The sequence below is a fragment of the Rhineura floridana genome, chromosome 8 (assembly GCF_030035675.1).
Source record: "Rhineura floridana isolate rRhiFlo1 chromosome 8, rRhiFlo1.hap2, whole genome shotgun sequence".
Taxonomy (NCBI): Eukaryota; Metazoa; Chordata; class Lepidosauria; order Squamata; family Rhineuridae; genus Rhineura; species Rhineura floridana.
Window position 1 is genome coordinate 7,931,861 of NC_084487.1, and position 13,690 is coordinate 7,945,550.

Sequence of the window (13,690 nt, forward strand, 5' to 3'; positions counted from 1 at the left end):
AATGAGAAGTACGGCTCTTCTCTCTCCTCCATACATCATTGGTTCAGAGCTCCACTGTGAAACCAAAGTAATTGGAGGACCTGAGGGGTTAAAACCACAGCTGGTCAGTTTACCCACTGCTGCCAGCACCCACATCTCTGCAGGTACATTTCTTTGCTAATCAATTAGTCACTTTAATTATTGCAAGGAGTTTAAAAGGTTAAGATTAATTAAACCTAAATGCATTCGGGATCAGAAGCTGAACTGACTGGACTCCCCACGTGGCGAAAATGGAAAAGGAACAACTCCATTTACTCTGGCACTCCAGGAATTTGACTCAAGAGCCAGATACTGTTCATGCTTCCATATAAACAGAGCTTGGAAAAGTTATTTTTTTGAACTACAACTCCCATCAGCCCAACCCAGTGGCTATGCTGGCTGGGGCTGATGGGAGCTGTAGTTCAAAAAAGTAACTTTTCCAAGCTCTGCATATAAATTTGTATGCGGGTTACGCTAACATGAACAAGCATTGACACATGTTGCTGCATTCTTGAGATAGAGCAGACTGTGTGCTGCACTATCTTCATTCTCATGATAGGTCTTCCCTTGGTGCAGTGCAACTGTAAGCAAAAAGGCACTCCCTCAAGGTTTGCTTAGGCAGTTTTAAAGCAACAGCACCCATGATGCAGTGCATCTGTGCGTGAACCATAGACATGCAAAACAAACCAAGGCCTTGCCTTAAAGCAGTCAGGCTGAGGAATTGAACATAGGGAGCTGCCTGATCCTGAGTCAGACCACTAGTCCATCTAGTTCAGTATCATCCACACTGACTGGCAGGGGGCCTCTCCCATTCCTATATGGATATGCAGGGGATTGAACCCTGGATGTTATGCATGCAAACTGATGCTGTAGCACTGAGCTACGGCCCTGCCCAACTGGCATGTAGCTGAAACCTGCCAACATTCAAATTGGCAGCCAGATGTTCTGCAAAGATCTGCAGTTTGAGATTGGAAAACAGAAATGAAAAGTGGAATTCCACCAGCAGGTTGCCTGTAAATCTATGGAAAAACCAGCCATACCTTCCAAGGCATGTTCATTTGCATGCCTACAGGTCAAGTGCACCATCTGCTATTGGGCCTGCTGAACTGACAGCAAATGGACACACACACACAAAAAAGAGTATATACTTCTACCAGCATTCTTTTAAGGGGAGGGGATGAAAACATTTTCAAAGTTTTGATTAATTTTTTTTGAGGGAGGAAATGAAATAATTTTGGGGTGGGGTGGGCTTACTTTTAAAAATGAGGGGGGTGAGGGTTTTCTCCTTGCTCTTTTTTTTAAAAAAGACAAGTTTTGCTGCTGCTTGTTGGAGTGGCTCGGCTACCCTCCGCATCCTGACGGCACTTCTCTTTGTAAATAGGGACAGAATGCCCCATGGAAACAAAGCTATATCATCACATAATATAATTAGCCACCAAGCTAAGTTCTAGGTGCTGCTTTTGGTGTATAAAGCCCTGTACAGCTTGGGACCAGGATACCTGAAAGACCATCTTACACCTTAAACACCCAGCCGATCACTGCGCTCTGCAGGCGAGGGCCTCTTCAGATACCACCTTATCAGGAGGTCCGTTCCACACAACATAGGAAACGGACCTTTAGTGTGGCAGCAGGCACTGTCTCTGTTGTTGTTTGGCGCCTACTGAAATCTGTACTGGAATTATTTTTAAGGTGTTCTTAAGATGTTTTGTTGCTGGTTGTTTGCCACCCTGGGCTCCTTCCGGTAGAAGGGCAGGATATAAATTTCATAAATAAACAAATAATGTAGAATCATTCCCAAGGGCATTCTTGGGAAAATAGGTATCCCCAATGGCCAAGGTAAACCCACCTACCTGCCTCCATCTAAATGTTTCTCAACTTTACTCACTCCCCCCAAAGTCACCAATGGCTCCCCCACTTTCATGGAGGATGAACAGTCCTTCCAAAGTGGAGCAAAATATTTGGCCCAGCCTGAAGAAAACTCAGTTGGGGGAGGAGGGTTTCAATATATGTGGACATTTCCTCTCTGACTTTGAGGCTGCACTAGCCTTTACTCTGGAACATAGAATCATAGAATAGCAGAGTCAGAAGGGGCCTATAAGGCCATCCAGTCCAACCCTCTGCCGAATGCAGGAATGCAAGTTAAAGCATTTGTGACGCATGGCTGTCCAGCTGCCTCTTGAAGGCCTCCAGTGTTGGAGAGTCCACCACCTCCCTAGGTAATTGGTTCCATTGTTGTATCACTCTTAACAGCAAGTTTTTCCTGACGTTCAGCTGAAATCTTGCTTTCTGTAACTTGAGCCCATTATTCTAGGTCCTGCACTCTGGGATGATCAAGAAGAGATCCTGGCCCTCCTCTGTGTGGCATCCTTTTTAGTATTTGAAGAGTGCTGTCATATTTCCCCTCCATCTTCTCTTCTCAAGGCTAAACATGCCCAGTGTTTTCAGTCTCTCCTCATAGGGCTTGGTTTCCAGTCCCTTTATCCTGCTGATTTTCCCCCCTTTTTCTTTCATCTGTCCATCAGTGGAAATACACCCATTACAGTGCGGGGCACTAACTTGGATCTCATCCAGAACCCTCAGATCCGGGCAAAGTATGGTGGAAAAGAGCACATCAATGTGAGTATGAGCAGTGATAAAACAGATATGAGGTAGCTAAATAAGAGTCACCTTGGGACTGAATTGGCCCAGTGGTGAGCTATTGTGGAGCTGTCTTCACCATATCGATGCTTTTGGCAACTGTTCCCAAGTTAAATTCAAATTAAGAAATTAACCCTAAACTGTCCTAGTTCATTCTGGGTTTATACCAATCTAGCCTACACTGATCTAGCATAGGCCAATCATGATGATTACTATATGTTCCCACCGGGATCAGAGGTATCATGTGTTTGAATACTGGAGAACAACAGTGGGAGAAAGCTATTGTGCTAATTTCTTGTTTTGGGCTTCCCATAGGTATCTGGTTGGCCACTGTGGGGAATAGGATGGTAGACTACATCACTGCTCTTCAAGCTTATGTCCCCTGATGTTGTTGGACTACAAGTCCCATCAATCCCAGCCAGCTTAGCCAACGGCCAAGGATGATGGGAACTGTAGCCCAACAACATCTGAGGACCCAAGATTGAAGAACAGTGGACTAGATAGACCTGAACCAGCAGGACTCTTGCGTTGTTAATCTGCAATGTCAGATTTTTCACATCTCCAAGTTTGGCATGCCATGCCAGTGATGCTTCCTAGCGCCTACTTAATTCCCAGTCCCTTCTTCACCACTGACATGTGCCAGTGAGCATTCCTTCCTTGCTTGGTGACAGGGCCAGTGTTCCTCTTCCAGCCTTGGTTCCAAGGCCAGCCCTGAATAACCACTGATTGGAACATGAGTCTCCAATGGAATTGTCTATGGCACATTCCCTATCTGAAGAAGTTCATATCTTCTCACTGTCCTTACATTTAAAGTCTATTGTCTGTCCGTTAGGAACACAGAAAGCTGCCTTATACCGAGTCACATCATATCTAGCTCAGCATCATCTCCACTGATTGGCAGCAGCTTTCCAGGCTTTGAAGAGGATCTTGGAGATTGGACCTGGGACTTCCTACATGCAGAGCAGATGTTCCACCACTGAGCTGTGGCCCTTCCAAAATAGGACCATAGGAATCTGCCTTATGCAGTGAGTCAGATCACTGGTCCATCTAGCCCAGTATAGACCACACTGACTGGCAGCAGATTTCCAGGGTTTCAGGCAGGGGTCTCTCTGGACATGCCAGGGATTGAACCTGGAACCTCATGCCAAGCAGATGCCGTACCACTGAGCTATAGCCCTTCCCCTTCTCACGTTGGGTTATATAACTGGATTCATCTATCATTGTATCCTCAGAGAAACAAGCTCTCTTTTTTAAAGGGAAAAAATAGCATTCTTTGGTTTGTTTCTGACCCATTCTTACCCCTAGGGCTCTGGGTAGGTCGCACTAGTCTTGGAAGCTAACCGAATAAAGCGATCATGCATAAAACTAGTTCCTGGGTTTTACCGGTTTCTTGCCATCTGGGGTGATAAAGAAGGGGCCAGGAGTGTCTCTCCAGGTCGGGTGGACCTACTTTCACCCAGCAGGTGGGTGGCTGTTGCTTACCAGTGTTTACTGGGAGGGGGCAGAGGGAGGCAGCAGGTAGGTCGGTGTTATGCAGACATGGGGGCAGGAGCCGCAGGTGGAGCTTTTGCACTCCGCCAATCTCTCTTCAGGGAAGCTGGCATAGCAGCTCCGCCCCTCACCCCCTCCAGCAAGCCACATCTGGATCGGGCTATGCAAAGTGCAGCAGGCTCACTCCTTCCATTCATTTCTATGGGGCAAAGTAAAATTCATTTATTTATGATTTGATTCATATCCCACCCTTCCTCCCAGCAGGCTGCAAATGGGATGCAACGGCCAAGGCCCTTGGGGCAACAACAAGCTCACCCCAGCTTGGTCCTTGTTTCTGTTGCAAAAGTAAATGGCTTCTATTCACACCAAGAAAACCTGGTGTGTGGGTGGGTGGGTGTGTTGAATGTGGTGTGTGCCTGCACTGAAAAGCAACATGTCACACCCTCGGGGGTCCCTGCAGCATGGAAGCAACCTGACACTTGACTCCTCTTTGCCCTCCCAGCAACGGGCATTTTCTTGGTATGATATAAACCCCAATTACCTCCCTCCTGCCTGAGGATGGTTGTTAAGAGCCAGGGCAATTCAGGCCGATCTTGTGAGCCTTTCCGTTCTGCAGCAGCCAGCACATCTGTGAGACCAGTTTGAGCTGTGTCACTTCTGATTTAGCTCAACACAATTGCTCCTTGGAGCTGGCATAGAACCTAATGGAGAATGGCTTGGCCAATTTCACTGGCGAGATTGAATATTGGGGGGGGGGCAGGATGAAGAGGAAGGAAGAGGTTGGCTCCAGAAGATCTGCTTGTTTCTAGCTGATTAGAGCTGCCAGTTCGGAGAAGGCTTGAATTCTATTCAGTTCTATTTTTGCAACCCCAGAGATTCTGTTAAACAAGTAGGCCTTCTGATGTTAACAAAACATGCCAGCACTTCTGCAGGAAGCCTCTGCAAAAGCTTTGCATTTTTGCAGTTTTTTAATTTTAATTTTTTCGCAGCGAGAGGTGACGCATCACACCATCTTCCTTAGATCCTTTTGGCAGGACGGCTGGTGTTTGGCATGACTGAACCAAAGTTTAAGCAGGTTTAAGGCTGCAGTCCTATAGAATTGACCTGGGGGTAACAGAGTAATCCATACCGCCAATCTGCCCTGCCGGAGTGGGTTTGGATAAGGCGGAGGTGTCCCTTTGCCCAGCTTTGCCTGGCTGTGCTATCAAGGAGCCTCCATCATCATGGAGGTCTCGCTTTGCTGGCTGAAATCACAAGCAGGCAGAAGCTACCAGTGGATTCTGGTGGCTCCAATATCAGTAGGGCAGCGATGTAGCACCTTGGAGAGCTCCTTGAAAGTTTGGACTAAAAGCCAGAGTGGATTCATTACCCCACTGACATCATAGCCACCAGCCTCTGCTGGAAGCGGCCACTGGTGAAAAACCCAGAGGTGATGAAGCTGACTTTGCCATGGATCTGCTAAATCCTACGTCGATTTTGATTTGAGATTTTGGTTGAGAGCCAGTGTGGTGTAGTGGTTAAGGTGCTGGACTATGACCTGGGAGACCAGGGTTCGAACGTTGTCCTCACCCCAAGATAACATCTCATATTTGGTAGGAACTGTTGCAGCAGCAATGTTTGGAACACTTTTTGGGTTAGAAGTGGGTTAGAGTGTTGGACTACCACCTTGGGGACGAGGGTTCGAATCCCCACACAGCCATGAAGCTCACTGGGTGACCTTGGGCCAGTCACTGCCTCTCAGCCTCAGAGGGAGGCAATGGTAAACCACCTCTGAATACCGCTTACCATGAAAACCCTATTCACAGGGTCACCATAAGTCAGAATCGACTTGAAGGCAGGCCATTTCCATTTCCATTTTTCTTTGCCAGCTTGAAGCTGACACAACAAACATGGAGACTTTTCTGCCCCCCCCAGCTGCCTGTGAGCCGTACGGCTGTGGATGGCACGGTGGATCTGCTGCTTCATTAAGACCTCCTGCTGCTCACTAGAGGGTAGGATTGTGTCCTAAATGCTGTTGAATCCAGTGGGTCTTCCTTCTGAGAAGGCATGTATAACATTGCACTATAATGCTCATTGACTTCAGTTGGAAATACAAGCCCATTGGTAACTCTCCAAGACAAAATTCTTGTTGGATTTTGTTACTGAGACAAAATTCTGTACTTTTGCGTTACGGTCATGGAATACAGTTAGCCCTGAATATGGTGTCTCCCTGGATATATAGAGAGAGAGGAGGAGCGCACTGACAAGGTATCACTGGAGCCACTTTCATAGAAAAGATCTAAGAAAAGAATTGAACTGGGAATTTTGGCTCAACATTGGGCTGCACCAAAGCTCTGGAGTTCAGCAGTTCACACCATACATTTAAAGCACATCCAACATACATTTAAAGAATGTGACATCCCTTAAAGAATAATGGGAAGTGTAGTTTGTTAAGAGTGCTGGGGATTTGTAGCTCTGTGAGGGAAAACCTCCATTCCCAGGATTCTTTGGGGGAAGTTATGGGCTTTAAATGTGCATTAGATGTGCTTTAAATGCAACCGGGCCAAGTTCAAGGTTCTAGTTTTGGTGTACAAAGCCCTATACAGCTCGGGACCAGGATACCTTAAAGACCGTCTTATCCCTTATATACCCAGTCGATCACTGCGCTCTGCTGGTGAGGGCCTCCTGCAGATACCATCTTATCAGGAGGTTCGTTCTGCACAATATAGGAAATGGTCCTATAGTGTGGTGGCAACTACCCTGTGGAATTCCCTCCCTTTGAATATTAGGCAGGCGCCATCTCTGCTGTCTTTTTGGTGCCTATTGAAGACTTTTCTTTTTCAACAAGCCTTTTAGGTTGAGACCTATCCCAGTCTGCGTCTGTGTTGGAATTGCTTAATATGTTTTTAAGTAATGTTTTAACCCTTTTTTAAAGTTGGTTTTTCCTTTTTAAAATGTTTTTAATGTTGTTTTGTTTTAATGTATTTTAAGATCTGTTTTTATGATGTTTTAAAGTGTTTTTAGTGCTTTGTTTGCCTCCTTGGGCTCCTGCTGGGAGGAATAATAAATAAATAATAAATAAAGTGTGGATCCAGGTGAAATTATTCGCCAGCTTGGGTGGTGGGGGTTCTGCTGGGTATTTGCAGTAGCTGTGGCTTTCCCCCCCCCCACACCTCATTTGGCAAATGTTATTTTGCTGCCTCTGCAATACAGTAGCAAAGGTGGAACTGCTTTCTGCAGACTTCCGGGTGGTCATTGTTTCTCCTTACAGTGCCTCACTGGAATGATGCAACGCCACCATGCAGCGTTTTCCCAGGGTCATTGTGGAGGAAATGGTGGCCCTCCCCACTGGCAACCATACCCCCCCTTTCCAACAAAGCCCATGGAACAACACTATACCATGTTTATAGCATATATATGTATCATCGTTCCAAGGTAGGATTGTAAGGGAGAGGAACTCCAACCCTACATAATTATACAGAAACAGGAAAACGGCATTTGACAAAAAGAGAAAGCACCTGTGCAGCTGCCACTAGTCAGGAAACACCTGCCTCTGAAACTTCTCATAATTCCAACTCCTGCCCCTTCCCCGCCCAAAAAAGGCTTTCCAAAATTCCCAACCACAATTTCATAATCTGTAGGTGAGGTAGTGAATTTGGGAAGGTCATTTTCACTCAGCTCTATGAGGTCTCAATCCATCTGCTTCTGCCTCGATTGCATCAAGATTCCAAGTGAATGTGGAGATTCCACCACTGTAGGTGAAGCAGCTGAGAAATTTCAGGGACAGCCGAAAGCATTTATTATTATTTATTTATTATTTAATTTGTATCCCGCCCTTCCTCCCAGCAAGAGCCCAGATTTCACTAGATTATTGAAATTACTCAATGGTGGTGGTGGTGGTGGAGGAGAAGCCTCCACCTCCCTAGATTGCCAGCCAGTTTCACCTAAAGTGAATTTGGATGTGACGCTTAATGAAGAATTCCAAAGGAAGCAAAGGAGTTTTGCCAAATTTCTCCAAGGGGGTTCCATGCATCTCTTCAGTTATGTCTAATCTGAACTTTGCCAAATGCTGCACCCTTTCACATGATATTTTGATGGATAGGCTCTCTCAAGATCAGCGGGTGTGCTTGTATACACCAGCCTTCACCAACCTGTTGCCCTGCAGATGTTTTGCCTAAAACTCCTATCAGCCCCAGGCAGCATGATGAAGCCTGGTGTACACTTATAACAAGCGACATGAGTTTCTGTTCAATTCAAGTTGAATTTGCTTTAGCCTCAGGCCAAAATCAAAACAAAACCAACAACTGATACCAGGCTCAGAGTTGCCTTCTAATACTACAGACTTTGGTAAATATACTCAGGGATAATCCAGATAACTGTCAGGCACATTCGTTTTAATGGATTCTGACACATTTTAACCACAGCAGTGGCAAAAGAAGCCATTTTCTGCCTGCCTCTTCTTCCCGCCTTTGTTGCTATTTGCAAGTAAATAAACTGCCTCTTCAAATACAAACCAACGATTATGTTCTTTCAGCAACAGGGTGATAAAGTTTTCCCAGATATCTACCATAATAGGGCGATAAAACAAATTAGGAGCGGGGGCAGTTGCCAACAAACGTAGATAGATGATTTAAAATCAGAATAAGCGGCAATAGCACATTTGTAAACCACATCGCTTCTGTAATTGTACAGAAGTCCTAATTGGCAACAGCGTGGGAAGCTCACAATTGATATCTTTCTCTGCCACCATCTTTATGTGGGGCTCCCCTTGAGGTTGGTATGGAGGCTGCAGGTAGTGCAGAATGTGGTGGCTAGGCTGCTTGTGGGGGCAAACTACTGCCATCATATGACACCTCATTTATGGGATCTGCAGTGGCTGTCCGTCTGCTCCCAGGCTAAGTCCAAGGTCTTGGTATTAACATATAAGACCTTCTACAGTTCAGGACTAGGTTACCTGAGAGACCGACTTATCCCTTTTGTACCGAGTAGGTCACTGTGTTCTGCAGGAGAGTTTCTCCTTAAAGCCCCCAATATTACAAGCCTGCTCTACAGTAACTCGGAGCAGGGCTTTCAGTGTGCCTGCCCGTTTTCCTTGTTGAGATATGAGAGGTACCCACTATTTGTTCTTTCTAGGAACAATTGAAGACATTTTTCCCCCAACAAGCTTTTCCAGCTGGATGAAAAGTTCTGTGCTTTAGGTATTGATTTTGTATTTTTTTCAAACCTACATTCAGTTGGATGTTTAGTACTGGCTTTAAAACTGTTTTAATGGTGCGCCTGCAAATCACCTGGAAACATATGTAGAAGTGATTCATAAATTAATAAATCGTCATCCTGTGGCTGTGGGTCTTTTGAGTACCTGTCACTTTGCTTGCTTGTGCAGCTGGTGATTACTGCATTCTGCGGCAACGTCCGGGAATCAATGTGATTTTGTGGACTGTTAAGTGCTTTCTAGGTTTCTGATGTCTTGTTTAATGTGACCCCTCCTAAATTGCATTTTCTCTCCCTCTTGGATTACCCATTTCAGGTTTGTGAAGTGCAGAACGACACCGAGATGATCTGCCAAGCACCAGCGATCGAACCAAATAACCAGACTGACCTTCCTGTACAACCAGTTGAGTTTGGCTACATCTTGGACGACGTCCACTCCTTGCTGACTCTCAACAAGCCAAACTTCACCTATTACCCAAACCCTGTCTTTGAGGCTTTCAATCCCTCCGGGATTTTGGAACTGAAACCAGGAACCCCAGTTATATTAAAGGTATGGGGGGAGAGACTGATGGTCCAGAGGAACGGCATGCCTGTACGCCAACCATTTGCAAGGCCTTCCCCAAAGACCTTTTGACTTGATTTTGGAAAGCATTTGTTTTTTCCAAGCTTTCTCAGAGAATATGCAGGAAAACTAGATGGGCCACTGGCCTGATCCGGCAGGCTCTTCTTATGTTCTTATGTTCTTAAAACCTCTAAAAAAGAGGCCTTAAGAACATAAGAACATAAGAAGAGCCTGCCGGATCAGGCCAGTGGCCCATCTAGTCCAGCATCCTGTTCTCACAGTGGCCGACCAGGTGCCTGGGGGAAGCCCGCAAGCAGGACCCGAGTGCAAGAACACTCTCCCCTCCTGAGGCTTCCGGCAACTGGTTTTCAGAAGCATGCTGCCTCTGACTAGGGTGGCAGAGCACAACTATCACGGCTAGTAGCCATTGATAGCCCCGTCCTCCATGAATTTGTCTAATCTTCTTTTAAAGCCATCCAAGCTGGTGGCCATTACTGCATCTTGTGGGAGCAAATTCCATAGTTTAACTATGCACTGAGTAAAGAAGTACTTCCTTTTGTCTGTCCTGAATCTTCCAACATTCAGCTTCTTTGAATGTCCCCGAGTTCTTGTATTATGAGAGAGGGAGAAGAACTTTTCTCTATCCACTTTCTCAGTGCCATGCATAATTTTATACACTTATGTCTCCTCTGACCCGCCTTTTCTCTAAACTAAAAAGCCCCAAATGCTGCAACCTTTCCTCGTAACGGAGTCGCTCCATCCCCTTGATCATTCTGGTTGCCCTCTTCTGAACCTTTTCCAACTCTATAATATCCTTTTTGAGATGAGGCGACCAGAACTGTACACAGTATTCCAAATGTGGCCGCACCATAGATTTATACAACGGCATTATGATATCAGCTGTTTTATTTTCAATACCTTTCCTAATTATTGCTAGCATGGAATTTGCCTTTTTCACAGCTGCCGCACACTGGGTCGACATTTTCATCGTGCTGTCCACTACAACCCCGAGGTCTCTCTCCTGGTCGGTCACCACCAGTTCAGACCCCATGAGCGTATATGTGAAATTAAGATATTTTGCTCCAGTATGCATAATTTTACACTTGTTTATATTGAGTTGCATTTGCCATTTTTGCGCCCATTCACTCAGTTTGGAGAGGTCTTTTTGGAGCTCTTCGCAATCCCTTTTTGTTTTAACAACCCTGAACAATTTAGTGTCGTCAGCAAACTTGGCCACTTCACTGCTCACTCCTAATTCTAGGTCATTAATGAACAAGTTGAAAAGTACAAGTCCCAATACCGATCCTTGAGGGACTTCACTTTCTACAGCCCTCCATTGGGAGAACTGTCCGTTTATTCCTACTCTCTGCTTTCTGCTTCTTAACTAATTCCTTATCCACAAGAGGACCTCTCCTCTTATTCCATGACTGCTAAGCTTCCTCAGAAGCCTTTGGTGAGGTACCTTGTCAAACGCTTTTTGAAAGTCTAAGTACACTATGTCCACTGGATCACCTCTATCTATATGCTTGTTGACACTCTCAAAGAATTCTAATAGGTTACTGAGACAGGACTTTCCCTTGCAGAAGCCATGCTGGCTCTGCTTCAGCAAGGCTTGTTCTTCTATGTGCTTAGTTAATCTAGCTTTAATAATACTTTCTACCAGTTTCCCAGGGACAGAAGTTTTTATTTATTTATTTATTTATTATTAAATTTATTAGTCGCCTATCTGGCTGGTTGTCCAGCCACTCTGGGCGACGTACAAGGTAAAAACAGTACATAAAACAGTTAAAAATTTTAAAAAACAGTAAGAACTTAACCCGCCCCAAAAGCCTGCCTGAAAAGCCAGGTCTTCAAGGTCCGGCGGAAGCTCATCATAGACGGGGCATGGTGTAGATCATTTGGGAGAGAATTCCACAGGGTGGGGGCCTAACTGGCCTGTAATTTCTGGGATCCCCTCTGGATCCCTTTTTGAAGATTGGTGTTACATTTGCCACTTTCCAGTCCTCAGGCACGGAGGAGGACCCGAGGGACAAGTTACATATTTTAGTTAGCAGATCAGCAATTTCACCTTTGAGTTCTTTGAGAACTCTCGGGTGGATGCCATCCGGGCCCGGTGATTTGTCAGTTTTTATATTGTCCATTAAGCTTAGAACTTCCTCTCTCGTTACCACTATTTGTCTCAGTTCCTCAGAATCCCTTCCTGCAAATGTTAGTTCAGGTTCAGGGATCTGCCCTATATCTTCCACTGTGAAGACAGATGCAAAGAATTCATTTAGCTTCTCTGCAATCTCCTTATCGTTCTTTAGTACACCTTTGACTCCCTTATCATCCAAGGGTCCAATCGCCTCCCTAGATGGTCTCCTGCTTTGAATGTATTTATAGAATGTGTTGTTGTTGGTTTTTATGTTCTTAGCAATGTGCTCCTCAAATTCTTTTTTAGCATCCCTTATTGTCTTCTTGCATTTCTTTTGCCAGAGTTTGTGTTCTTTTTTATTTTCTTCATTCGGACAAGACTTCCATTTTTTGAAGGAAGACTTTTTGCCTCTAAGAGCTTCCTTGACTTTGCTCGTTAACCATGCTGGCATCTTCTTGGCCCTGGCGGTACCTTTTCTGATCTGCGGTATGCACTCCAGTTGAGCTTCTAATATAGTGTTTTTAAACAACTTCCAAGCATTTTCAAGTGATGTGACCCTCTGGACTTTGTTTTTCAGCTTTCTTTTTACCAATCCCCTCATTTTTGTGAAGTTTCCTCTTTTGAAGTCAAATGTGACCGTGTTGGATTTTCTTGGCAATTGGCCAGTTACATGTATGTTTAATTTAATAGCACTGTGGTCACTGCTCCCAATCGGTTCAACAGCACTTACATCTCGCACCAGGTCCCGGTCCCCACTGAGGATTAAGTCCAGGGTTGCCGTCCCTCTGGTCGGTTCCATGACCAACTGGTCTAGGGAATAGTCATTTAGAATATCTAGAAATTTTGCTTCTTTGTCATGACTGGAACACATATGCGGCCAGTCTATGTCTGGGTAGTTGAAGTCACCCATTACTACCACATTTCCTAGTTTGGATGCTTCCTCAATTTCATATCTCATCTCAAGGTCTCCCTGAGCATTTTGATCAGGGGGACGATAGATCACTCCCATAATTAAATCCCTCCTGGGGCATGGTATCACCACCCACAAAGATTCTGTGGAGGAGTCCGCCTCTTTTGGGGTTTCGAGCTTGCTGGATTCAATGCCTTCTTTCACGTATAGAGCGACTCCGCCACCAATACATCCTTCCCTGTCCTTCCGATATAGTTTATATCCAGGGATAACCGTATCCCACTGGTTTCCTCCATTCCACCAGGTCTCCGTTATGCTCACTATATCAATGCTCTCCTCTAAGACCAAGCACTCCAGTTCTCCCATCTTGGTTCGGAGGCTCCTAGCATTAGAATACAGGCACTTGTAAGCAGTGTCTCTCTTCAAGTGTCTTTGGCAATTGTGGTTTGGCCTGTGGTAATTTTGCTCTTCTGAATTTATATGCTGTGCCCCTGCTCTCACAATGCCTACTTCTAGGCCTACCCCTTTTAAAATTTCATCATTTCTTTGGTTTTTATCCCAGGGGGGAGGTTTATTCTGAACCGGACCTTCCTCAGCTCCTGTCGGGTTTCCCCCCTCAGTCAGTTTAAAAGCTGCTCTGCCACCTTTTTAATTTTAAGTACCAGAAGTCTGGTTCCATTCTGGTTCATGTGGAGCCCGTCCCTTTTGTACAGGCCCGGCTTGTCCCAAAATGTTCCCCAGTGCCTAA

The 13,690-nt window shown here is 45.3% G+C and overlaps 1 protein-coding gene across 8 annotated transcripts in view; it reads left to right on the plus strand.

Moving 5' to 3' along the window:
• Window positions 1-13,690, plus strand: part of PLXNA4 (plexin A4) — a 748,486-nt gene that overhangs the window by 634,963 nt on the left and 99,833 nt on the right. For all 8 annotated transcript variants that reach the window (XM_061638090.1, XM_061638091.1, XM_061638093.1 and 5 more), the window contains 2 exons: window positions 2,541-2,634; window positions 9,653-9,886. In XM_061638090.1, coding sequence (XP_061494074.1) covers window positions 2,541-2,634; window positions 9,653-9,886 — 328 coding nt within the window. The remainder of the gene's footprint in view (window positions 1-2,540; window positions 2,635-9,652; window positions 9,887-13,690) is intronic.